At 36.6% G+C, this 27,364-nt stretch overlaps 1 protein-coding gene across 2 annotated transcripts; it reads right to left on the bottom strand.

Annotated features, from left to right (window-relative positions):
• Positions 1-1,700: 1,700 nt before the first annotated feature.
• On the bottom strand, positions 1,701-27,364 carry LOC145537048 (vigilin-like). Of its 2 annotated transcripts, XM_081567523.1 has the most exons (5): positions 27,277-27,364; positions 26,096-26,169; positions 24,068-24,123; positions 22,494-22,609; positions 1,701-5,834 (listed from the first exon to the last, which is right to left on the bottom strand). In XM_081567523.1, exon 5 carries the CDS (start codon positions 5,750-5,752, stop codon positions 1,988-1,990), a length of 3,765 nt encoding a protein of 1,254 aa, XP_081423649.1. In that variant the 5' UTR covers positions 5,753-5,834; positions 22,494-22,609; positions 24,068-24,123; positions 26,096-26,169; positions 27,277-27,364; the 3' UTR covers positions 1,701-1,987. The 2 variants fall into 2 exon arrangements, with proteins under 2 accessions (XP_081423649.1, XP_081423650.1); XM_081567524.1 differs by lacking the exon at positions 26,096-26,169 and having other exon boundaries at positions 27,277-27,354.

The raw sequence follows: 27,364 nt of genomic DNA, 5'->3' as shown, positions 1-27,364 counted from the left end.
TTGTCATGTAAAACCTTTAATTCTAAATGCTATGGCAAAAGCAAAACAAGACTAAATTAAGAGATTAATTATTGGGTGACCCTAGGCATTTGTGGTAATTTGGAAAGGCAATATGAAGGTATACAGAAACTTAGATTATTTAAAATAAAGTGAGCCACTCTTTAAAATTTGGTCACTATCACTGATATTAATGTCTGTCTCCATCCCCTCCCTTAACAAACTCTTCTATCTCATATAAGGGTGCTTTTCAGATCAGTTCATCTAATTATAGATTCATCAGATGCAGAGAACATTTGGGTACAGAAAGTCCACTGGGAAATCATCTCAGGATGAACACCTATTAGGGAATGAACAAAGCAGAATTGGGCAGAAGGAATTTAGTGTAGATGCAGCCCCAACAAAAGAGTCATCTGAGCTTACCGTGAGCTCTAGACTTCAGATGGTCATGCAGAGTTGTCCTAAAATGTGGAAATGAGGCTGGGGTGACTACTCGTTGGATTGATGCAACCCCTAAGAAGGAGACAAGCCTTGGGAAAGCTGGTTCACTTCAGATGAGGAAAACGCTGGTGGTGGGTAGATGTGGACACTAGACATTAGCTGTTTACAACAGCATCCGAATGAATAGTAAGTGCTTCAGTCCTACAGGGAGGATCTTATTGGTGACCCACAACATTCACTAAAATAACACTTGTTACCATGACCTTAAGGCTTTACCAGACTAGTAGATTACTGGAAAGAAGAAGAAAAATATAGTCTTTTCTTAGGTCTTGCATATTTTCACAAAGGAAGCATTTTGAAATGTACATCTAGGGGACATAAAGAGTGGACTTGTGGACACAGCAGGGGAAGGGAAGCGTGGGATGAATTGAGAAAGTAGCATTGGCATATATACACTATCATGGTTAAAATAACTAGTGACAAGCTGCTGTATAGTACAGGGAGCTCAGCTCAGTGCTCTGTGATGACCTAGAGGGGATGGGATGGAGGATGGGAGGGATACTCAAAAGGAAGGGGATATATGTATACATATAGGTGATCCACATTGTTGTACAGCAGAAACTAACCGAAAATGGTAAAACAATATGACTGGAGAATGACAAATAATCGTGGAAGACTCAATTCTCGAAATGAAAATTAGAAACATCATCTGAAAAACGAAGGCAATTCTAAGTAACTTTTTTTTTTACATCCCTTGGCCTTTCTTATCCCTTCTAACATCACCACTATGACAATCATTCCAGCACCACAGGTGGTTGTGTCTTTATTTTTCTCTCTGCTGCTGCTGCTGCTAAGTCGCTTCAGTCGTGTACGACTCTGTGCGACCCCATAGACGGCAGCCCACCAGGCTCCACCATCCCTGGGATTCTCCAGGCAAGAACACTGGCGTGGGTTGCCATTGCCTTCTCCGATTTTTCTCTCTATTATTATATAAACCAAACTCATATAGATGAGCATTTTGGGTGTTGGTAAATAAGCTGCTTGCACTCAACGAAAAAGAAGATCGGGTGTGATTCAAGTAAGAAAACATGCGGGTAACGGGTGAAAATAGCACCATCAGTTTTAGTTTTTGTGAAGTCAAAATGTATGCCTTGGAGTGGTGACAGATGTAATCTCCTTGCCACATTGTTGAGTTCTCTTAGTGAAAGTTAAGTGAAAAATGACATGGTAAGCCAATCATGAAATTCAGGAAGCATGTGGTATTAGTTTAATATTTTAATGAATTACATTTAAAGTGATGGAAAGTTTGTCCCATAACTGAAGTTTCAAAGGCAAGTCTTGAGTTGAAATTAGACACTACACTGGTAATTACTACACACACGGGACTGAGCATTTTACTTTCACTGTAGTATATTTTGGAGGATTTAAGGAGGGATGCATTAGAGCTAAAGTGTAAGAAATGTGCATGCGATCCAGAAGCTGAGTCAGTTTAGAGATAATTTTTATGACATGTTATGCAAGTTTGCTGAGACAATTTCTGGCTTGGGGGTCATTGCTTGCATCTCCAAGGGTGAATCTCAAAGTCCACTTGATGCTCCAAGCTGGGAAATTCTTGAGAGCTGCTCATGTCCGGAATCTTCTGAATGTTGTTTGCAGTACAGGGAACATCTTTTCCTGTAAAACTCTTGGATGGAGTATGTAATGAATTACACAAAGTGATCTTCTTCATATGCTCCTTTTGTAACTCAAGCTTTGGAATAACTGCCAGAAAATGCTCCTCTAGACTAAGGATATGATCAATTGCTTTTGTGACCTTATTAGGGAGTCCAGTCACCGTGACAATGTTTGCATCTTGGACTCCTATAGGTGGGAAACAGATGTCGACTTGGAATTGATCCATGATTTTATGAATGGCTTTTCCATGGCATCCAATAATGTGGCTATAAACACGGTTGTTTAGTGAAATTTGCCTAGTTACTGATTTTTCGAACTTATGCACTATTTTCATTATTGTATCCCGGGCAGCTAGGGTGTTAGTTTTATATCCAACGATTGTAATTTGGTCCTGTATTTCATTGCTCCCTTTTCTTGGAAAATGGACATTAACTTTATGCTCTAAGCAAATCTGAGTGATAACCGAGCCCTTTCGACCAATGATCCTGGGGTGATATTTGGGGTCTACTGTTAAGTTGAGTCTGAAATTTTTGAATGATTGATCTTCTATTTCGGTTTGTAGAGTCTTGATTTGTTCTTGTAATTTAGCCTTGGCTCGTTCTACATCTCCAGTAAGGCCAGTGATGGAAATGATATCAGATTTTAATCCTGGTGATGATATCTGTATTTTAACTTCACACTCATCCATTATCTTGTGTATCCTACTTTTTTTTTGACCAGTGAGGTAACGGTGTAGATCAAAGTGAACATTTACTTCATCGGTGACAGGAATTAGAGTCTTAAGGGCTACAAAGGCGGCTTCGCACTTTTCTTTTTGGCCTGAGATAAATATGGTGTCACATTCTGTTGGAGAAATGGAAGCATCTCTTGTACTCCTCTTTCCCCCTTCTTCCTTGTTTTCTGGAATAGCTGGCTCTTTATTAGCAAGTGAAATTTCCTCTCTATCTGAGAATTTGATTTGGACATTATAATCTTTAGTGATTTGTCTGACTCGAGAACACATTGGTCCCATTAAAAAATGTTGGAACTTCTGGGGAATAACACATTCTGTTGTGACTTCATTGTCCAAGTCCTCAATAATCTCCTGAATATGTTTCTTGGCTGCATCAACACAAGGTCTTGCTCCTTTGATTGTGACTTTGTTACTCTGTTTTCCTGAATGTGAAAAGTTAATAATCACACCACCATACTCCTCAGGCATGTCCTGTAACACCTGACCCCTTTGCACAAAAAACTGCTGGTGATACATAGGATTTATCAGTATCTTGTCCTCCACTGCATTATCTAGATCTGTAATCAGAGTATGTAGTTTAATTTGTGCATCTCTGATGGCCTTCTCTGTCCCTGTAATAGTTATCAATTCTTGATCCTTGTCTTCAGGAATAGGGAAAATGAAATGTGCTCCAGTCTCTTCACAGACTTTGGGAACATTGCCTCCCTTTTTACTCATGAGAAATTTATGATACTGTGGTTTAACACGGAGGACCACAGAATAACTCTTCTTTTGCTCTTCTGCTAGTTGTAACAGTTTTTTCTTGGCCTTCTCAACACTTTGGGCATGCCCCCTAATAATGACTCTTTGAAGTTCTGAGTTGTTTGGAAAGAGGATATGGACACTTCCACATTCTTCCATGATTTCATCAACCAAACAGTCTTTAGGGTCCATAAGGGATTTGTGTAGGTTAGAAGGAATAGAAATTTCTTCTTCTGAAATATTGCTTATATTTTTCTGAATTGAAAGAATCAAATCACAAGCCAATTTACAGTTTTCTGGCCTTCCTTTGATGACAATATTTTCTGAGTCACTATTTGTTGATGGAAGAATAATTTTGGTGTTGCTTGCTGCACAGATTTTTTTTATGTTTGCACCTCCTTTTCCAATGATATTTTTGTGAAGCCTTTTGAAGATGGGGATTGTTATGGAATAGCTACTTTCTACAATGTCCGTCACCATATTCTGCAAATATTGTGTGCATTTTTCTAATTCACTTTTTGGTCCTCTAAGCTGGACAATGTCACTTTTTTGTGCTGGGTCAGGGAAAGTAATCACAACTTCTGGAAATTTCTTACGGATGTCACGTATCCGTTCACCTTTCTGTCCAATGATTGTGTGGTGAAATCTTTGTTCAATGATTAAGTCCTTGTGCTCATTTTCTAAATGAGAAACAAATTTAAGAAGTTCTTTCTTGGCCTGTTGGACACCACGTGATTCCCCCTCAATTCTTATCAAGTTATTCTTTTCATTTTCAGGTGAGATTAGCACAGAAACCTTATTCCTTTCTTTAATTCCATTTATAAAAGCACCTTTCTTGCCTATCAGGTATTTATGAAACTTACAGTCAACATTAATTTCTGCATAATCCATCCTGTTAATTACATCTTTTACTATGACCTCAATTTGCTCTTGAGCACGCTTAACATCATCTGTTGGTCCCTCTATTGTAATTTTATCTTCTCCAGTAAACTCTATGCAAACTTCTGGTATGTTCTGAATAATTGTGGATATATTATGACTTTTCTTACCAATAACAAATCTGTGAAGCCAAGAAGGTGCAGAGATGGAGGAAAGAGTATAAATCTTGGTCTTCAAGTAGTCTTCAGTAAATGCCTTCCTTAAACTTTCAGGTTTATGTTGATATGCCACAGAATCTGACATGTTATATGAGGGTGAGATCTCTATCAGAACTCCAGTTCTTCTCAGGATCTTCTGGATAGAATTGCCTTTGGGACCTATTGTACATGTGTGCTGCAATTTCATCTCCACATCTATGGGTGTGGTTTTCTCTGGAGTATTCTCAAAGCTCTTCTTTAAGAAATCCAGATCCTGAGGTACTTGTTCCTTTTTTTCAGGAAATCTTACTTGTGTCTGATTGGCACTAGATGGTGAATTGTAGATTTGTGCCTCTGTTTTCTGTAAGATTTTGTCAAAAGTTTTATTGTATGGTTCAGCAATGAAAGGAGGAAATGCTTTTTCCACAGCTAACCTTTCTTCAGCATACTTGTCTTGTTCAGTAGACATAAATAAGACTTCACATGGAGTCTTTTTCATGACCTCTTTGGTGCCAATATTGATCCAGCTGGTGTGATTAACTGGGCATAAGGTCTGAATGTTGGTTGTAGATTTTTGTTCTGGGCTTTGTCGTTTTTCTCCAGTCTTGCCTACAATGGAGCAAAAATTTTCTTTGGGAGTGGAAGATGTAGTTAAAACTTGCTTCCCAAAATGTGCAAAAATCTCCTTCTGAGCTTTTGCAACAGTTTCTGGTTTTCCAGAGACTGTAATGTAGAGGCCTTTGTTTTTGACAAAAGTTATTTCCAGGTTGGCACCAGTTCTTTGCATGATATCTAGACAGAATTTTGCTTGTGTACCTTCCTCAAACTGATTCACATATTGTTTCTCCTCCAGAGGCACATGAAAAACTTGAGTGTTTGTTGAGGTCATGATAAATTGACTCTTATTGCTTGAGGATGCAGCAGGTTCCTGATCATTTTCCAACCAACTTGTTTTCTCTAGGAGTTCAGTGAATTTATTTTTGGAGGTTGGAGTGCCAAGATTCTCTTCTGAATTTAAAGCAGTAACATCCTTTTCCTTTTGAATATACCTACTTTGGTGCTCAGTTAATTTATTTTCTTTTGAATTCATTGTTGATTTTTAGCTATTTAGATATGTTGCAGTTAAATGATCAATAGCCAGAAAAATCTTGTAGTTGCCTTTTTGCATATTACTGTGTGGGAAAAATAAATATTTTAAAGACAATTCCTTTCCAAATTAATCTATAAACTCAAGTCAATAAACATTGAAATCCTAATATTTATACAACTTCACAAAAAATATCCAAGGTTCCTCTATTCTACTATGATAATAGTACCAAGATAAGGCTCAAATTATAAGGACAGTGAGGAAAGAACCACCATTTTGTTAAATATCAGAAACAGATCCTTTGAATTTTCTTATCAGAGTCATCTCAAACCTCATTTTGTCTAAGCCAGTGCCAAGTTTTTTCACCCTTTGCACTACTGGCTGAGAATTATTTTTGGAAAAATATAACTCTCTAGTCTTCAATAATATCATATTTACAGGGTTTCTCACTTTCCTTAAGAGCTTTTGAAGAATAATTTATATACTATAAAATGTACATAGTCTATGCATACAATTTAATGACTTTTAATTTACAGTTATTTACAACCATCACAAAACCCAGTTTTAGAACATTTTCATCACCCCAAAGAGCTTCCTCATGCTCATTTGCAGGTAATCCTGTTTCCACACCCTGGCAAAACTAATTCATTTATTTTTCCTTTATAAACTTGCCTTTTCTGGAAATTTAATGAAAATATTATCAAAAAGTACAAGGATTCTTTTCACTTTGCTTCTTTTTTAAATTAATTTATTCATTTTAATTAGAGGCTAATTACTTTACAATATTGTAGTGATTTTCACCATACAATATGAATCACTTCTTTGCTTTTACATATTGCTTTTCAGATTCAATTATGTTATAGCATATACCAGTTCTCTATTCCTTTTACTTGCTCAGTGATATTTTAACTTTAAAGTGTTCTGACTCAGAAAGTGGAAGAAGATGGCATTGGAGTAAGAAGGGGAGTTCACCTGACTTCCGAGAAATACATCAAAAACACATCAAGATATTGTACAACTCCTATAAAGTAACCTCTAGGCGAGAGCAGAAAGCCCCCGACCTCCAGGAGGACAGGCTAAGCTTCATGAAATGAGGTAGGAGAGAGGATCAATTCAGTTCAGTCACTCAGTCATGTCCAACTCTTTGCGACCCCATGGACTGCAGCATGCCAGGCTTGCCTGTCCATCACCAACTCCTGGAGCTTACTCAAACTCAAGTGCATCGAGTCAGTGATGCCATCCAACCATAGCATCCTCTGTGGTCCCCTTCCCCTCTTGCCTTCAATCTTTCCGAATATCAGGGTCTTTTCCAGTGAGTCAGTTCTTTGCATCAGGTGGCCAAAATATAGGAGTTTCAGCTTCAGCATCTGTCCTTCCAATGAATATTCAGGACTTATTTCCTTTAGGATTGACTGGTTGGATCTCATTGCAGTCCAGGAGACTCTAAAGAATATTCTCCAACACCACAGTTAAAAAGCATCAATTCTTTGTTGCATAGCTTTATTTATAGTCCAACTCTCATATCCACACATGACAGCTGGAAAAACCATAGCTTTGACTAGACAGACCTTTGTTGGCAAAGTGATGTCTCTGCTTTTTAATATGCTGTTTAGGTTGATCATAGCTTTTCTTCCAAGGAGCAAGAGTCTTTTAATTTCATGGCTGCAATCACCATCTGCAGTGACTCTAGAGCCCCCCAAAATAAAGTCTGTCACTATTTCCATGGTTTCCCCATCTATTTGACATGAAGTGGTTGGACTGGATGCCATGATCTTAGTTTTCTGAATGTTGAGCTTTAAGCCAACTTTTTCACTCGTCTTTCACTTTAATCAAGAGGCTCTTTAGTTCTTCTTTGTTTTCTGCAATAAAGGTGGTGTCATCTGCATATCTGAGGTTACTGATATTTCTCACAGCAATCTTGATTCCAGCATATGTTTCATTCACCCAACATTTCACATGATGTACACTGCATGTAAGTTAAATAAGCAGGGTGACAATATACAGCTTTGATGTACTCCTTTCCCGATTTGGAACCATTCTGAAGTTCCATGTCCAGTTCTAACTGTTGCTTCCTGACTTGCATACACATTACTCAGGAGGCAGGTAAGGTGGCCTGGTATTCCCATCACTTCAAGAATATTCCACAGTTTTTTTCTGATCCACACAGTCAAAGGCTTTGGCATAGTCAATAAAACAGAAGTAGATGTTTTTGTGGAACTTTCTTGCTTGTTCTATGATCCAGCGGATGTTGGCAACTTGATCTCTGGTTCCTCTGTCTTTTCTAAATCCAGCTTGAACATCTGGAAGTTCATGGTTCATGTACTATTGAAGCCTGGCTTGGAGAGTTTTGAGCATAACTTTACTAGTGTGTGAAATGAGTACAATTGTGTGGTAGTTTGAACATTCTTTGGCATTGCCTTTCTTTGGGATTAGAATGGAACCTGACCTTTTCCAGTTCCGTGGCCACTGCTATGTTTTCCAAATTTGCTGGCATGTTGAGTGCAGCACTTTCACAGCATCATCTTTTAGGATTTGAAATAGCTCAACTGGAATTCCATCACCTCCACTAGCTTTCTTCACAGTGATGTTTCCTAAGGTCCACTTGACTTCGCATTCCAGGATGTCTGGCTCTAGGTGAGTGATCATATCATCGTGGTTATCTTGGTCATGAAGATCTTTTTTGTACAGTTCTTCTGTGTATTCTTGTCATTTCTTCTTAATATCTTCTGCTTTTGTTAGGTCTATACCATTTCTGTCCTTTATTGAGCCCATCTTTTCATGAAATATTCCCTTGGTATCTCTAATTTTCTTGAAGAGATCTCCAGTCATTCCCATTCTATTGTTTTCCTCTATTCCTTTGCGTTGATCACTGTGGAAGGCTTTCTTATCTCTCCTTGCTATTCTTTGGAACTCTGCGCTCAAATTGGTGTAGCTTACCTTTTCTCCTTTGCTTTTAGCTTCTCTTCATTTCTCAGCTATTTGTAAGGCCTCGTCAGACAACCATTGTGACTTTTTGCGTTTCTTTTTCGTGGAGATGATCTTGATCACTGCCTCCTGTATAATAGCATGAACCTCTGTCCATAGCTCTTCAGGCACTCTGTCTATCAGATCTAAACCCTTGAATCTATTTGTCACTTCCACTGTATAATCATAAGGGATTTGATTTAGGTCATACATGAATGTTCTGGTGATTTTCCCTACTTTCTTCAATTTAAGTCTGAATTTGGCAAAATGGAGTTCATGATCTGAGCCACAGTCAGCTTCTGGTCTTGTTTTTTCTGACTCTATAGAGCTTCTCCATCTTTGGCTGCAAAGAATATTATCAAACTGATTTCAGCACTAACCACCTGGTAATGTCCATGTGTAGAGCCTTTTCTTGTGTTGTTGGAAGAGGGTGTTTCCTATGACCAGTGCATTTTCTTTGCAAATCTCTGTTAGCCTTTGCCCTGCTTCGTTTTTTACTCCAAAGCCAAATTTGCCTGTTACTCCAGGTAGCTCTTGACTTCCTACTTTTTCATTCCAGGCGCCTATAATGAAAATGACATCTTTTGGGGGGTGTGCTAGTTGTATAAGTGGAGAAGGCAATGGCAACCCACTCCAGTACTCTCACCAGGAAAATCCCATGGTTGGAGGATCCTGGTAGGCTGCAGTCCATGGGGTTGCTAAGAGTGGGACATAACTGAGCAACTTCACTTTCACTTTTTACTTTCATGCATTGGAGAAGGAAATGGCAACCCACTCCAGTGTTCTTGCCTGGAGAATCCCAGGGACGGCGGAGCCTGGTGGGCTGCCATCTATGGGGTTGCACAGAGTCGGGCAGGACTGAAGTGACTTAGCAGCAGCAGCAGCAGCAGTTCTAAAATGTCTTGTAAGTCTTCATAAAACCATTCAACTTCAGCTTCTTCAGAATTACTGGTCATGGCATAGACTTGGATTACTGTGATTTTGAATGGTTTGCCTTGGAACCGAACAGAGATCATTCTGTCATTTTTGAGATTGCATCCAAGTACTGTATTTTGGACTCTCTTGTTGACTCTGATTGCTACTTCATTTCTTCTAAGGGATTCTTGCCCACAGTAGTAGATATAATGGTCACCTGAGTTAAATTCACCCTTTCCATTTCATTTTAGTTCACTGATTCCTAAAATGTCGATGTTCACTTTTGCCATCTCCTGTTTGACCACCTCCAATTTACCTTGATTCATAGACCTATCATTCCAAGTTCCTATGTAGTATTGCTCTTTTCAGCATTGTGCTTTACTTCCATCACCAGTCACATCCACAACTCGGTGTTGTTTTTGCTTTGGCTCCGTCTCTTTGTTCTTTCTGGTTATTTCTTTACTGATTTCCAGTAACATAGTGGGCACTTCTTGACCTGGGGAGTTCATCTTTCAGTGTTTCACCTTTTTGCCTTTTCATGGGGTTCTTAAGGCAAGAATACTGAAGTGGTTTGCCATTTCCTTCTCCAGTGGACCACATTTTGTCAGAACTCTCCACCATGACTTATCCACCTTGGGTGGCCCTATATGGCATGGCTTATAGTTTCATTGATTTAGACAAGGCTGTGGTCCATGTGATCAGTTTGGTTAGTTTTTCCCTGATGGGAGAGACTGACTGAGGGGGAAACTGGGTCTTGTTCTGATGAGCAGGTTAATGCTCAGTAAATCTTTAATCCAATTTTCAATTGATTGATGGGGCTGTGTTTCCTCCCTGTTGTTTGACCAGAGCCCAAACTATGGTGGATGTAATGAAGATAATGGCGACCTCCTTCAAAAGAGGTCATCCAGGAGAGAGGATAGAGACATTAAAAAGGAAAGGACTGAGAATTTCTGGATAGGAGCCTGTGCCCCAAGGGAGGGAAGGTGACCTAAAACAGGAGGAGTTCCTGTGCACAGGGAAGGTCCCTTTTAGGCAGACCCACGGGAGAGTTGTGGAGTCTTGGAAAATCAGACAAAGCAGGAACATAGAGGGCATAAAAGAGAGGAAGATGAACTTCTCAGCCTGTAAACAGTTCATGGACTGTGGCCCCAACCAGACAGCAGGCTCAGTCAATGGAGAGAAGCCTCTAGAAACCCCACGGCAAAGAGGGTGGGCTGAAGAGACAAAATAAGAACACACAAACCCCACGACATAGTGGGCAGACTGTGACAAGAAATAAGTGCACACAAGCCTGGCGAAATATAGGGCAGCCTGGTGATCAAAGACAAGTGCACACAAGCCCCATGACATAGAGGGCAAGCTCAGGGGACTGAGGGAAGCCAACACAATTTTCCACAATGCAGAGCACAAGGTCAGGGAACCGAGGAAAGATCCACACAAATCCTTACCTGGCAAGCTTCGGCCAGCAGTGTGGGGTCTGGCTGGGGAATAGAAGCAGAGGCAATGATTCCAAGAACAAGTAGGAGCCTAGAGGTAGTGAAGATATGCTGAGAGGGCCACTTTGAAGTGGCTGCAGAAATAGATGTGTCTAACACTACCAAGGCCAGAAGGACAGCCCAAAGACATACTGAACACAAAGACACTTCAAAACCTACTACTGGACACTGCATTGCCCTTCAGAACCCGAATGTAGGCACAAGCTCCTCCAACCAAGAAAACATCACAGGACTCTAACCCAGCCCCATCCATGTGGGCAGACTCCACAACCAAGAAGAACTATGACCTTGAGAACATTTTATTTTCTTATAAATCACACTGATTACCCCCCCCTACATATTTCTACCTTCCATTAGCCTTTTGCGGTGCTGTGGAGTTTTACTCTTTGTTTTTCTTGTTTTAAAAAAATCATTTCAAGATCTTTTCCTTTTTCACTTTTTTTCTTTTGGTGATTTTTCTGATTTTCTTTTTTATATATTCAACTGCTTTTCTTATAGTTCTTTACTGGCTGTAGCTGTTTCTGAATATATATAAATATTTTTCACATGCTTCTATTTTTCTTTGCTTTTCTATTTTTCTTTTCACTTTCTTTTTTGCCTCTTTTCCACTCTTTCCTTTTCTATTTTCCCTCTCTTCTCCTCTTTTTTTTTTTCTTTTTTCTTCTCCCTTTTTCCCTTCATGCTTTTTTTTTTTCAACAAGTAAGTTAAATTGTTGAGCTCTCTTTGGTATATTCCCCAGCTGGCACTCTACTCATGCTCAGTTTTCCATATTGAGCATTAGCTAGCTCTGCTTTTAATTGGTCAATATAACTTTGGTTTCCCTTATTCACTGAGTCAATCTCCTGTACTCTTTTCTTTAGAATATTTTGGTTATAACTGTGTGGAAGTGTGTGTATATGTCCTATTATTTCTGTAATTACTTGCTTGATCTCTTCCCACTAGAACACAGGGATAAGTCACACCTAACAAGAAGTAAACAATAATCACCCAACCAACTTTTCCCTCCAAGGGCAAAAATCAAAAAGAAGAAGGAATACGACCCTAAAGCTTGGGAAAATGAGACCTCAAGTGGATCAAGTTAGGAAAAAAAAATGAAAATACAGAGAAATACAGCACAAATGAAAGAACAAGGTAGAAACCAAAAAAAAAAAAAAACACCAAATAAACTAAGAGTAAATAAGCAATCGACCTGAAAGAAAATTCAGAATAATGGTAGTAAAGATGTTCTGAAGACTTGAAAATAGAATTGAGAAAATACAAGAAACACTTAACACAGTTAATACAATCACCAAAGAAATAGAAGAAATAAAGAATAAGCAAACAGACATGAATAACACAATTACTGAAATAAGGAATACTCTAGAAGGAACCAATAGCATAACTGAGGCAGAAGAATAGATAAGTGAGCTGGAAGACAGAATGGTGGAAATAACTGCTGAAGAGCAAAATAAAGAGAAAAGAATTCAAAGAAATGAGGATAGCCTCAGAGACCTTTGGGGCAATATTAAATGGACCAACATTCAAGTTATAGGAGTCCCAGAGGACGAAGAAAAATAAAGGTACTGAGAAAATTTCTGAAGAAATTATAGTTGAAAACTTCCCCAACATGGGAAAGGAAGTAGGCAGTCAAGTCCAAGAAGTGCAGAGTCCCTTACAGGATAAATCCAAGGAGAAACACATGAAGGAACATTAATCAAGCTAACAGAAATTAAACACAAAGAAAGAATATTAAAAGCAACAAGGAAAAAAAAAAAACCAAGTAACATACAAGGACAAATCCATATGATTAACAGTAAATCTTTTAGTAGAAATACTGCAGGCCAGAAGAGAATGGCAAGATATATTCAAAGTACTGAAAGAAAAAAAATCTGCTACTAAGATTACTACACCCATCAAAGATCTCATTAAAAATTGATGGAGAAATCAAAAGCTTTACAGACAGGCAAAAGTTGAGAGAATTCAGCACCACCAAAGCAGCCTTACAACAAATACTAAAGGGATTTACATAGCCAGTAAAAACAAGAGAAAGGAAAGACCTACAACAACAAACCCAAAATAATTCAGAAAATGCCAATACAAATATATATATATATCAATAATTACATTAAAATAAATGGATTAAATGCACCAAACAAAAGATACATACTTAATGGATATAAAAGCAAGACTCATATATATGCTGCTTAAAAGAGATTCACTTCAGACCTAGAGATACATTCAGACTGAAAGTAAAAAGATGGGAAAACATACTCCATGCAAACGGAAACCAAAAGGAAACCAAAGTGGCAATCCTTATTTCAGAAAAAATAGACTTTAAAATAAAGAATAGTATAAGAGACAAATAAGGATCAATCAAAAAAGAAGACATAAAAATTGTAAATATTTATGCACCCAACATATGAGCACCTCAATACATAAGGCAAAGACTAACAGGCTTAAGAGGGGAAATTGAAAGTAACACAATAATAGTAGGGGACTTCAACACTGCACTTACACCAATGAACAGATCATAAAAACAGAGAATCAATAAGGAAACATAAACCTTAAATGCAACATTAGACCAAATGGACCTAATTGATGTCTTTAGGACTTTCTATTCAAATACAGAATACACTTTCTTCTGAAGTGGACATGGAACATTCTCCAGCACAGACTACATCTTCGGACAAAAATCAAGCCTCAGTAAGTTTAAGAAAATTGAAATCATATCAAGTATCTTCTCTGACCACAACACTATGAGAAAAGATATCAACTACAGAAAAAAAAAAAAAAGAAAGAAAGAAAAGAAAAAAAAGAACAGCAAAAAATACAAGCTCGTGGAGATGAAACAAAACATTACTAAATAACGAAGAGGTTGCTAACGAAATAAGAAGGGAAATCAAAAGATTCCTAGAAACAAGTGACAATGAAAACACGATGACCCCAAACCTATGGGATCCAGCAAAAGCAGTTCTAAGAGGGAAGTGTATAGCAATACATTCCTACCTCAAGAAACAAGAAAAGAATCGAACAGATAACCTAACTCTATGGCTAAGGCAGCTGGAAAAAGAGCAACAACAACAACAACAAAAAAAAAACAAAGTCAGCAGAAGGAAAGAAGTCATAAAGGTCAGAGCAAAATAAATGGAAAAGAAATGAACAAAACAATAGCAAAGATTAATAAAACTGAAAGCTGGTTCATAGAAAATACAAACAAACTGACAAACCAGTAGCCAGACTCATCAAGAAAAAAAGGGAGAAAAATCAAATCAACAAAGTTAGAAATGAAAAAGGAGAGGTTACAGCAGACAACACAGAAATACAAAGGATCATAACAGAATATTGTGAGCAGCTATATGCTAAAGAAATGGACAAGCTAGAGGATAGGGACAGATTCTTAGAAAAGTTCAATCTCCCAAGATAAATCAGGAACAAATAAAAATTATGAACAAGCCAATTACAAGCACTGAAATTGAGTCTGTTATTAAAAATCTCCCAAAAAACAAAAGCCCATGGTCAGATGGCTTCACAGGGGAATTCTATGAAACACTTAGAGAAGAGCTAATGCCTATTTTTCTGAAACTCTTCCAAAAATCTGCAAAGGAAGGAACATTTCTAAACTCATTCTACAAGGCCACAATCACCCTGATACCAAAACTAGGTCAAGACAACACAATAAAAGAAAATAACAGGCCAATATCACTGATGAACATAAATGGAAAATTTCTCAACAAAATTTTAGCAAACAGAATTCAACAACACATTAAAAAACTCATACAGCATGATCAGGTCAGGTTTATTCCAGGGATGCAAGGATATTTCAGTATATGCAAATCAATCAACATGATACACCATACCAACAAATTGAAAGATAAAAACGATATGATAAAGTCAATAGTCAACATTCTAGGAATCAGCGAACTAAGATGGACTGGAATGGGTGAATTTAACTCAGATGAACATTATATCTACTACTGTGGGCAGATATCACTTAGAAAAAAGGGCGTAGCCATCAGAGTCAATAAAAGAGTCCAAAATGCAGTACTTGGATGCAATCTCAAAAATGACAGAATGATCTCTGTTCGTTTCCAGGGCAAACCATTCAATATCATGGTAATCCAAGACTATGCCCTGAACAGTAATGCTGAAGAAGCTGAAGTTGAACAGTGCTATGAAGACCTACAAGACCTTCTAGAACTAACACACGAAAAAGATGTCCTTTTCATTATAGGGGACTGGGATGCAAAAGAAAGAAGTAAAGAACTGCCTGGGGTAACAGGCAAATTTGGCCTTGGAGTACAGAATGAAGCAGGGCAAAGGCTAACAGAGATTTGCAAAGAGAATGCACTGGTCATAGGAAACACCCTCTTCCAACAACACAAGAGAAGACTCTACACATGGACATCACCAGATGATCAATACTGAAATCAGATCGATTATATTCTTTTCAGCCAAAGATGGAGAAGCTCTATACAGTCAGCAAACACAAGACCGGGAGCTGACTGTGGCTCAGATCATGAGCTCCTTATTGCCAAATTCAGACTTAAATTGAAGAAAATGGGGAAAACCACTAGACCATTCAGGTATGACCTAATCAAATCCCTTATGATTATACAGGGGAAGTGAGAAATAAAATTAAGGGACTAGATCTGATACACAGAATGTCTGATGAACTATGGACGGAGGTTCATGACGCTGTACAGGAGACAGGGATCAAGATCATCCCCATGGAAAAGAAATGCAAAAAATCAAAATGGCTATCTGAGGAGGTCTTACATAGAGCTGTGAAAAGAAGACAAGCAAAAAGCAAAGGAGAAAAGGAAAGATATTCCCATTTGAATGCAGAGTTCCAAAGAATAGCAAGCAGAGATAAGAAAGACTTCCTCAGCTATCAATGCAAAGAAATAGAGGAAAACAATAGAATGGGAAAGACTAGAGATCTCTTCAAGAAAATTAGAGATACCAAGGGAACAGTTCATACAAAGATGGGCTCAGTAAAGGACAGAAATGGTATAGACCTAACAGAAGCAGAAGATATAAAGAATAGGTGGCAAGAATACACAGAAGAACTATGCAAAAAAGATCTTCATGACCAAGATAACCATGATGGTGTGATCACTCACTTAGAGCCAGACATCCTGGAATGTGAAGTCAAGTGGGCCTTAGGAAGTATCACTGAGAACAGAGCTAGTGGAGGTGATGGAATTCCAGTTGAGCTATTTCAAATCCTCAAAGATGATGCTATGAAAGTGCTGCACTCGATATGCTAGCAAATTTGGAAAATTCAGGAGTGGCCACAGAACTGGAAAAGGTCAGGTTTCATTCCAACCCCAAAGAAAGGCAATGCCAAAGAATGCTCAAACTACCGCACAATTGCACTCATCTCACACGTTAATAAATTAATGCTCAAAATTCCCCAAGTCAAGCTTCAGCAATACGTGAACCATGAACTTCCAGATGTTCAAGCTGGCTTTAGAAAAGGCAGAGGAACCAGAAATCAAATTGCCAATATCCGCTGGATCATTGAAAAAGCAAGAGAGTTCCAGAAAAACATCTATTTCTGCTTTATTGACTATGCCAAAGCCTTTGACTGTGTGGATCACAATAAACGGTTGAAAATTCTGAAAGAGATGGGAAAAACAAACCACCTGGCCTGCCTCTTTAGTAACGTGTATGTAGGTCAGGAAGCAACAGTTAGAACTGGACATGGAACAATAAACTATTTCCAAATAGGAAAAGGAGTACGTAGAGGCTGTATATTGTCACCCTGCTTATTTAACTTATATGTAGAGTACATCATGAGAAACGCTGGGCTGGATGAAGCACAAGCTTCAAGCTTCAAGCTTGTTGCGAGAAATATCAATAACCTCAGATATGCAGATGACAGCACCCTAATGGCAGAAAGTGAAGAAAAACTAAAGAGCTTCTTGATGAAAGTTAAAGAGGAGAGTGAAAAAGTTGGTGTAAAGCTCAACATTCAGGAAACTAATATCATTGCATCCGGTCCCATCACTTCATGGCAAACAGATGGGGAAAAGGTGGAAACAATGGCTTACTTTATTTTGGGGGGCTCCATAATCACTGCAGATGGTGATTGCAGCCATGAAATTAAAAGACACTTGCCCCTTGGAAGGAAAGTTCTGACCAACCTAGACAGCATATTAAAAAGCAGAGACATTAATTTGCCAACAAATGTCCGTCTAGTCAAGGCTATGGTTTTTCCAGTGGTCATGTGTGGATGTGAGAGCTGGACTATAAAGAAAGCTGAGTGCAGAAGAATTGATGATTTTGAACTATGGTGTTGGAGAAGACTCTTGAGAGTCCCTTGGACTGCAAGGAGATCCAACCAGTCCATCCTAAAGGAGATCAGTCCTGGGTTTTTGTTGAAAGGAATGATGTTGAAGCTGAAACTCCAACATTTTGGCCACCTGATGCGAAGAGTTGACTCATTGGAAAAGACTCTGTTGTTTGTAAAGATTGAAAGCAGGAGGAGAAAGGGACAACAGAGGATGAGATGGTTAGTTGCATCACCGACTCAATGTACATGAGTTTGGGTCAACTCCTGGAGTTGGTGATGGACAGGGAGGCCTGGCGTGCTGCGATTCATGGGGTCGCAAAGAGTCGGACACGACTGAGTGACTGAACTGAACTGAATCTCAATATATGAAGAAAAAGTCTTTAACAAATTTAAGCACTCATTTATGATAAAGATGCTTCAAAAACTGGGCAGAGAAAGAATCTACCTCAACATAGTAAAGGCCATATATGATAAGCCCACAAAAAATATTATTTCCAATGGTGATAAACTAAAAGCATTCTCTCTAAGATCAGTAACAAGACAAGGGTGCCCATTCTCACCACTGTTATACAACATAGTTATAGAAGTCAGAGATATGGCAATCAGAGACGAAAAAGAAATAAAAGGAATCCAGATTGGAAAAGAAGAAGTAAAACTCTCACTGTGTGCAGATGACATGATCCTATACATAGAAAACCCAAAAGAAACTATCGGAAAATTACTAGAGCCAATCAGTGAATTCAGCAAAGTTGCAGGATACAAGGCCAGTAATAATACAGAGAAATCACTTGCAATCCTATATGCTAACAATGAAAAATTAGAAAGAGAAATTAAGAAATCTTCCCCATTCACCATTACAACAAAGAGAATAATATATCTAGGAGTAAACCTACCTAAGGAGACAAATGAACTGTACATGGAAAATTATAAGACATTGATTAACAAAATCAAAGATGATATAAACAGATGGAGAAATTTTACATGTTCCTGGGTAGGAAGAATCAATATTGGGAAAATGACTATACTGCCAAATTCAATCTACAGATTCAATGCTATGCCTATCAATTACCAATGTCATTTTTTTCAGAACTAGAACAAAAATTTCACAATTCATATGGAAACACAAAACACCCTTAATAGCCAAAGTAGTCTTGAGAAAGAAGAATGGAGCTGGAGGAATCAATCTTCCTGACTTCAGGCTATACTACAAAGCTACAGTCATCAAGACATTATGGTACTGGCACAAAAACAGAAATATAGACCAATGGAACAAGATAAAGAGCCCAGAGATAAACTCATGCACCTATGGGTACGTTATTTTTGACAAAGGAGGCAAGCATATACCACGTGACAAAGATAGGCTCTTCAATAAGTAGTGCTGGGAAAACTGGACAGCTACATGTAAAAGAATGAAATTAGATCACTTCCAATGCCATATATAAAGATAAACTAAAAATGGATTAAAGACCTAAATGTAAGACCAGAAACTATAAATCTCATAGAGGAAAACTTAGGCAGAACACTCGATGATGTAAATCAAAGGAAGGTCTTCTATGACCCATCTCCTAGAGTAATGGAAATAAAAGCAAAAATAAACAAGTGAGACCTAATAAAACTAAGAGCTTTTGCACAGCAAGGGAAACTACAAACAAGGTGAAAAGACAGCCCTCAGAATGGGAAAAAATAGGAAACAACTAACAAAGAATTAATTTCTAAAATATACAAGCAGCTCATACAACTCAACAACAGAAAAACAAACAATCTAATCAAAATGTGGGAAAAAGACCTATACAGACATTTATCCAAAGAAGACATACAGATGGCTAACAAACACATGAAAAGATGCTCAACACTGCTCATTATTAGAGAAATGCAAATTAAAACTACAATGAGATATCACATCACACCAGTCAGAATGACCATCAACAAAAAGTCTACAAACAATAAATGTTGGACAGGGTGTGGAGAAAAGGGAACCCTCCTGCATTGCTGGTGGGAATATAAATTGATACGGCCACTAAGGAAGACAGTATGGAGATTCCTTTAAAAAAAGCTAGGAATAAAACCACCATATGACCCAGCAATCTCATTCCTAGGCACATACCCTGAGGAAATCACAATTGATAAAGACACATGTACCCCAATGTTCATTGCCCCAGTGCTTACAATAGCTAAAACATAGGAGCAGCCAAGATGTCCTTTGACAGACAAATGGATAAGGAAGCTGTAGTATATATATATACACACACACATACACAATGGAACACTACTCAGTCATAAAATGGAATGCATTTGAGTCAGTTCTAATGAGGTGGATAAACCTAGAGCCTATTATACACAGTGAAGTAAATCAGAAAGAAAAATATAAATATCATATATTGACACATGTATATGGAATCTAGAAAGATGGAACTAATGATTTATTTTCAGGGCAACAGTGGAGAAACAGATACAGAGGACAGACCTGTGGACACAGGGTGAGGGGAGGAGGGAGAAGGTGAGATGTATGGAGAGAATAACATGGTAACTTACAATGCCATATGTAAAATAGATATCCAATGGGAATTTGCTGTATTACTCAGGGAACTCAAATGGGGCTCTGTGACAATCTAGGAGGGAGTGATGGGAGGGAGATATGGGAGGGAGGGGACATGGGTGTACCTATGGTTGATTCTTGTTGATGTTTGACAGAAAACCACAAAATTCTGTAAAGCAATTATTCTTCAATTAAAAAATAAATAAAGTGGCAAAAAAACAAAACAAAAACAAAATCCTGCTCCAACTCAGTCTTCTTTTCTGGTTGCAAGAGCTCCACTGGGACTGTATACACTCATGTGTTACAAGGTGCTCTTTTGGACTCCTTTGCTTGTCTGTATTTTTCCATATGTTATATAATTTAGACTCATAACATGGAATATCTGATACACTGATGATCTTAAAGTCTAATACTTCAATAGCCATGTTTATATGCATAAACATTATTCATATCATCACTTGACTCTCTAATAGTTCTTTCAAATGTACTATATCAAGTTAACTCTTGATTTTGTCCCCAGACATTCTCCTCTCGGAATATTCTGAAACTTAGAAAGTGTCATCTGCTATTCTCCTATTTCTCAGGCCAAGTACTTGGTGTTATATTTGACTTCTCACTTTCTCTCACATAACACATGTAAAGCCAGAACATTCCTGTTATTTTAATTCTGACCTTTACTCATCATTTCCAATTTACATTCATAACTTAAGCCAGCATGTCAATACCGTAACAAACATTGAAATTATGCAGTTAGGATCTGTCTCTATGCTTCCTAATACATACACACAGACACATACACTTTAGGATGTAAATTCCTTAATTTTAAGAATTTGACTTTTTCACTGTTGCATTTGCATTGCCTAGAAGGGTGTCTTGGAGAAGGCAATAGCACCCACTCCAGTACTCTTGCCTGGAAATTCCCATGGACGGAGGAGCCTGGTAGGCTACAGTCCATGGGGTTGCTAAGAGTCGGACACGACTGAGCGACTTCACTTTCACTTTTCCCTTTCATGCACTGGAGAAGGAAATGGCAACCCACTCCAGTATTCTTGCCTGGAGAATCCCAGGGACGGCGGAGACTGGTGGGCTGCCGTCTATGGGGTCGCACAGAGTCGGACACGACTGAAGCGACTTAGCAGCAGCAGTAGCAGTAGCAGCAGAAGGGTGTCTATCATGCTCCAAGCACTAAAAAATATGTTTCGTGGCTAATAATTCAAACACTAAGCAGAAAAAAAAAAGAATAAAATACAGCAAAAATATTTTCTAAAGAATATAAAAAGGCACTTAAGAAATCAATACAGTCAATACAGCAGGAAACACGTGCTTGATGTAACAAAAGAGAAAATGTGAATGGCCAAGTGAAAATTTTAATTCAGATTCTCTAATATTTATGAAAATACAAATAAAATACCCAGAATATTACCAAATATTAAAATATTTAGACTAGAACAATTCTTACCCTCAATTAGCGTACTTTTTTTGTTGCTTATCTGTACTAAACAACTCATAGAACTGTACTAGTCAATGAACCACACTTTGGTTAGCATTGGACTAGGATGTGGGAGAAGGGCATTATACTAATGTGTCAATTGTTAGAAGCAGTTTTTGGAACATTTGTCAATATATAAAAAATTGTCCATACTCTTCCCTCCAGGGTCAAATTTCTAAGAGAAACACATGGCTACTTCCATCAGGGAACATTTATCAGGATACTCGTATCAGAACTGCCTCATTAATAAACAATTTAAGACCAAAGCCATAACTATAAATAAAAAATACACTTACCTATTTGTGATATATTAATCTATTCAATAGAATACTGAATATGTGATTAGATAAAATAAATTAACATGTGCCTATATATATATATATATGAGTGAGTGAAGTTGCTCAGTCGTGTCTGACTCTTTGCGACCCCATGTACTGTAGCCTACCAGGTTCCTCCATCCGTGGGATTTTCCAGGCAAAAATACTGGAGTGGGTTGCCATTTCCTTCTCCAGGAGATCTTCCAGACCCAGGGATTAAACCCGGGTCTCCTGCATGGTAGCCAGATGCTTTACCCTCTGAGCCACCAGGGAAGTCTATATATATATACACATATACATATATATGTGTATATATATATACACCAATAACAAAAATATTAATAAGTTCAATATATTTAATATTTTTCTAGTATATATCATCTGTATACTTAAAATCACATCTAAATCTTCAATGATAATGTACATTATGAATATTGGGCATGTGTATTTTGCATGTGCATGGTAAAGTCTTTAGCATATATGTATAAGGATATGTTTAACTAATAGATTTGGGCCCCGGGAGAGGATTCAATGGTACTACACTTTTAACACCAAGCAATGCTTTAATCAGTTGAAGTTTCTGTCTACATCAACACTTAACTAGGAGTTTTTACATTCAGAACTTTGTTAAGAAGATGTAAATATTGATAGTAAATGACTAGGGTTCATGCTTTTTTAATAAGTCTCTTGAATTTCATTTCAATAAGTCTCTATGCTCCTAAACAGTGAGCTATAACAAATGGACTTACCTGGGACTGTAAAATGTTATTTGTTAAGAATTCTCAGTTAGAAGAATAATCTGTTACTGTGACTTTCCTGGTTGGTGTCTCAAGCTGCTTTCCTTTCATACAGAGTCTCAAAAATCCTATAGCAGAAAATTTATAGCTTAGGTTTTAATATAAATATAAATGCTTTTAAATTAATAAAATATCAAAATAAACTGGATGTGTATAAGAAGTAAAAGTAAATTTATATTCATAAATGTCTACAATAGAAAATCTCATATCAGTGATCTAGGCTTCCATCCTAAGACAGTTGAAAGGAAAAAAAAATAAACAAACAAAGGGGAAAATAGCAAACAATAAAGAGGACAAATATTGTAAAGAGAAAATGGAAAAACAATAGTGAAAATCAACAAAATCAAGAGTTTGTAAAGAAAACTATATAAAACTCTAGTTATATTTATCAATCTTAAAAAAAGATATAAATTGCTAATATCAACCATGAAAAAGGGGACATCACAAGAGAATCTTCATTAATAGAAAAAATGAGAAAATAATATTTTAAAACTCTCCATTTTAAGACATTTAAAATATGCCTGGAGGAAGGATACTTTCACAGTATATTCTTGATTATACTAGAAAACAAATAATTAGTTAAATCAGTTTAGAAAATGGTTAGCAAAATCAAACAAGCAGTATTTTCTTTAAGGCTTTTCAAACACTCAAGAAAAATATATAGTGACCACAATTTTTCAATTTAATGAACATCTTATTATACTGTAGTTTACCTAAAATCATATTGAAGTACTTCAGTTCCACTAAAAACAGTTGGAAAACAATTATTTTAAGAATTTACAGTGAATGAAAATATATGAGTAGAGAGGAGGAGTCTACTCCAAATTCTGTACTTACATTAACAGGAAATATCCCTTCAAATAATCAACATTTTCCCATAGTTAAAACATTGACTCTAAGCATGGTATAGTTATTCAGAAAGCCATTAAGTGGAGACAAGTATTTTCATTCAATTTTGTAAATATTAAGTGTTTGAGTCCTTCTGGCAAGAATATTGTTCGAATTTTTCTAAATATGCTTTCATGCCAAAATAAGTTTTGAGAAGAACAACAAAAACAAAAAGATATCTTTAAAAATGTGTAGTATATTTCTTATGTTCTCTACAAGTCCAGTAATCTTTAGTGTCTCTTTGGTCGATAAATTTTTGAAAGAATGGACTTACCTTAAATGTTGCCTAAATACTTGCAATGATTTATATTTAAAATACTGTGTTCCCAATTAAAAGTCATGGACTGACAGGATATTGGAATGTACTTTATTGATATGAGATTTTAGGACCAAAGAAAAGATCTCTTCTCCAAATTAAAAATTCAGATACTCAGACTCTTTCATGCAATACTATTGTCAGAAAAATTCACAAGGATTTTCTTTGATCTGCTCTGAAAATAAATGAATCAACTGTTCTAAGTATTGATAAACACCTTCATAAAAATTGCAATACAATATGTGTGCAAGCAAAGACTAATATATATTATCAGTATAATTTCTAAATAGAATTTGCATTATTTAATGAAAAGTTTACTTACTCCTAAATTCATCAGTCTTATTTTTTCTTTTCGAATACTCTGCATTGAATGTAAACCTGTTGAGATGTAAAAAAATAAGAGAATTTTTTTTAGTTTTTATTGATGGGCTTTGGCACTAAGAATAAAAGAAACACCACGTACACACGAATGCACTCACAATACCCTCAGAAAGCTTTGCAAATATTTTAAAACCTAGCAATCTGATTATTATGAAAATGGTTTAATTATTGCTTCAAAAATGTTGAATAAATACAGATTGCTGTTTTAAGTGATTTTATAATGAAAAAACTTTGGTCTGTCTTTTGAATTTAAAATTTCTTCATCAATGTATTGCTGTGCATACCTACAAACACCCTCCCTTACATGTGCATATGTGTGTGAGAGTGTGTGTATGTGTATATCTTTTACCTGTAAATGGTGAATTATCAGACAGATGTAAGTTATTGCTAAAGCACTATGCATTTGAATGCTGTCTGGGAAATCTGTGCAGAATGTTGAGCAACTATGTGACAGGAAATATTAAATCCAACCAAGTTATGCTTAAGATATAGTCTACTCAACTTGTAAATAAAATTTGAAAATATACAAGGAAGAAAATATTGAGTTATAAAATGCTGGTGGGAAAACAGACCATATAAAAGATAACTTATGAGGTGAAATAAAGAAAGTTGACTTAAATAGAAGTTGCTACAAATATTGTCATCCATCATCATCATTGTTATCACCATCATAAGCAGACAAGTATGAAAACACAATCCAGTACAAGTTTCAAATGTCAATAAAAAAAGAATCCTGCAAAAATTCAAAAAGGAACAAATAACTGCAGAGGGTGAATTAGCAGACTTGTTTGAGCAAGCTTTGAACCACCTATATCCAAGGGGTGCCAAGGCAATATAGACAGAATTTCATGGACTTTGTGATCTAACAAAAAACCCAACCAAGGTGTAAAACATGTCCATACTGGTGGTAATGTTCACACTAGCATATTAAAGTTATACTGTACTCAAGTAATAGATGAAAATTAAATAGCTATATATGTATATCTTTATGTATATTATATTAAAATAAAATACATATTAGTATAATTAATAATTAGAGGTTTAAAGATACAGTGGTCATAAATATCATAAATAAGTAAAATTGTGAGAATAGATTATAAACATTTACCAGAAGAAAGCTAAATAGAACATAGCTAATAATAAATAGATGCATCTGACACACTTTCAAAAATCAAGAATGAAGAAAAAAAGTGTGGTCTGCGAAGACTGAATTATTGGACTTATGTGAGATGTCACTCTCATTGTGCATCAGAAGTTTACCTGGGTAGCTTTGAATTTTGAGGGACTTTACAACTTTTGGAGAAGGAAATGACAACTCACTCCACTATTGTTGCCTGGAGAATTCCATGGACAGAGGAGCCGGGCAGGCTACAGACCATGGGGTGGTCACAAAAAGTTGGACACAACTCTATGATTAACTTTCACTTTCACTTTTACAACTTTACATTGAAAAATTCAACCTGTTTGGTCATATGCCTAGAGCACTAGATATTGTGAGTTTCTTATCTCACAACAAAAAAGCCAGTCAATATGTTCACATGTTCACAGTGCTAGGTTTGACTGAGGCTAAGATATTAAGTATATATACAAGTGATGGATATAAATTCAAAGGCATAAACAAAGAGAGAAAAGTATACAGATATTGTGGTTTAAAAGTATTGTGATTAAAGGGAAAAGTATGGTGATTAAAGAGATGAGAAGAGAATAATTTGCAAAGATTGATAGAGTGACAATGGCCAATAAGGGAGGATGTTGAAAATTTGATCATTATAATTAGATTTTTTTTAATAGAAAAGTAAAACATCCAAAACTAAAAATGTAAAACAAATACAACATAATATGCCAGAATAATATTAAAATAAAGAAATCAATATCTACAAATAATTCTGCACAACTTTCAAAGGACAAAAATAAAGTCCTTTTTTTTTTTAGGGAAACAAAAAATCCAGAAAAGATAAGACTATATTACCTGGAAAGGGTGAATAATCAGACCGGTCTAAGTTGGCTGTATAACACTGTGCACATGAAGGCTGCCAGGAAAACCTAAAATTTTAAGGGGCTGACATCACAATCAAAAAACCAACCAAGAGATCCACATGCTCACAGTACTAGGATTGGCCTAGGCTAGGATATTAAAGGACTGGTAAGCCAGCAGGGACAGTGGCTCAGCTGGTAAAGAGCCCACGTGCCAATTCAGGTGACTCAAAAGAAATGAGTTCAATCCCTGGGTGGGGAAGATTCCCTGGAGAAGGGAATAGCAGCATGCTCCAGTATTATTCACTGGAAAATTCCACAGACAGAGGGGCCTGGTGGGCTAGAGTCCATGGGGTTACACACTCATGTGGCATAAATAAAAATAAAATGAGAAAGAGAAAGCAAGGCACAGAAACATTATGATATAAAGTATATGATGATTAAAAGAGATAAAAAAAAATGAATGATTTGGAAGGAACCATAGAGTGACAATCAGACATACAGAAGGTTGATGAAAAATAGACCATTACAATTACATGTTTAAAAATTCCAGAGTTGAAGGTGTAAATCAAACAAATATCACATTATATAATGATAAAGATAATAATAAATAATAAAGCCAATATCTAAGCATAATATACTGGAATTTGAAAAGATCAAAGTTAAAATTAGAAGCACACAAAATCCAGAAAAGATTTAAAAAATATATAACATGGAAAAGATAAATTATCAGACTAGTGTAATTTAGCTCTTAAATGTTATGTACACAAAGGTTGCCATGACAACCTAGAATTTTAAGGGACCTAGACTAGGATATTAAAGGTATACACAAGTGATAGATATAAATTCAAGTACAAAGTTCAAAAAGAAAAAAATCACTGAGATATTATCCTATATAATATATCTTGATCGAAGAGATAAAAACTTAAACATTTGGAAGGAGTGACAACAGAATGAGCAACGTATATATGAGTAGGAGATATCTGAGGAAGACCACTGCAATTACATTTTTAAAATAAGAAAAAAAATTCCAGAAAATGTGAATCAAGCAAAAATTATAACTACATATCACAGTAATCATAAAAGAAAAACTTCAATATTTATGTACAATTGTATTGAACTTTTGAAGTCAAAGTAAGATTCAAAAAATTCTAGAGAAAGTAAAATACATGTTACCTGAGAAGGATGAATGATCAGACTGCTCTGTGTTGGCTTTGAAACACACTGTACATGATGGTTACCAGGGCAATACAGACAGAATTAT

The sequence above is a fragment of the Giraffa tippelskirchi genome, chromosome X (genome assembly GCF_054371585.1).
Source record: "Giraffa tippelskirchi isolate mGirTip1 chromosome X, T2T-mGirTip1v1.2.pri, whole genome shotgun sequence".
Classification (NCBI taxonomy): Eukaryota; Metazoa; Chordata; class Mammalia; order Artiodactyla; family Giraffidae; genus Giraffa; species Giraffa tippelskirchi.
Note: the sequence above shows the minus strand (reverse complement) of the source record. Positions and strands in the feature narration are given on the sequence as shown.

Bases quoted from the DNA above. Each gene is read 5' to 3' on its own strand.
- LOC145537048 (XM_081567523.1), bottom strand. From the start codon at position 5,752: ATGAATTCAAAAGAAAATAAATTAACTGAGCACCAAAGTAGGTATATT.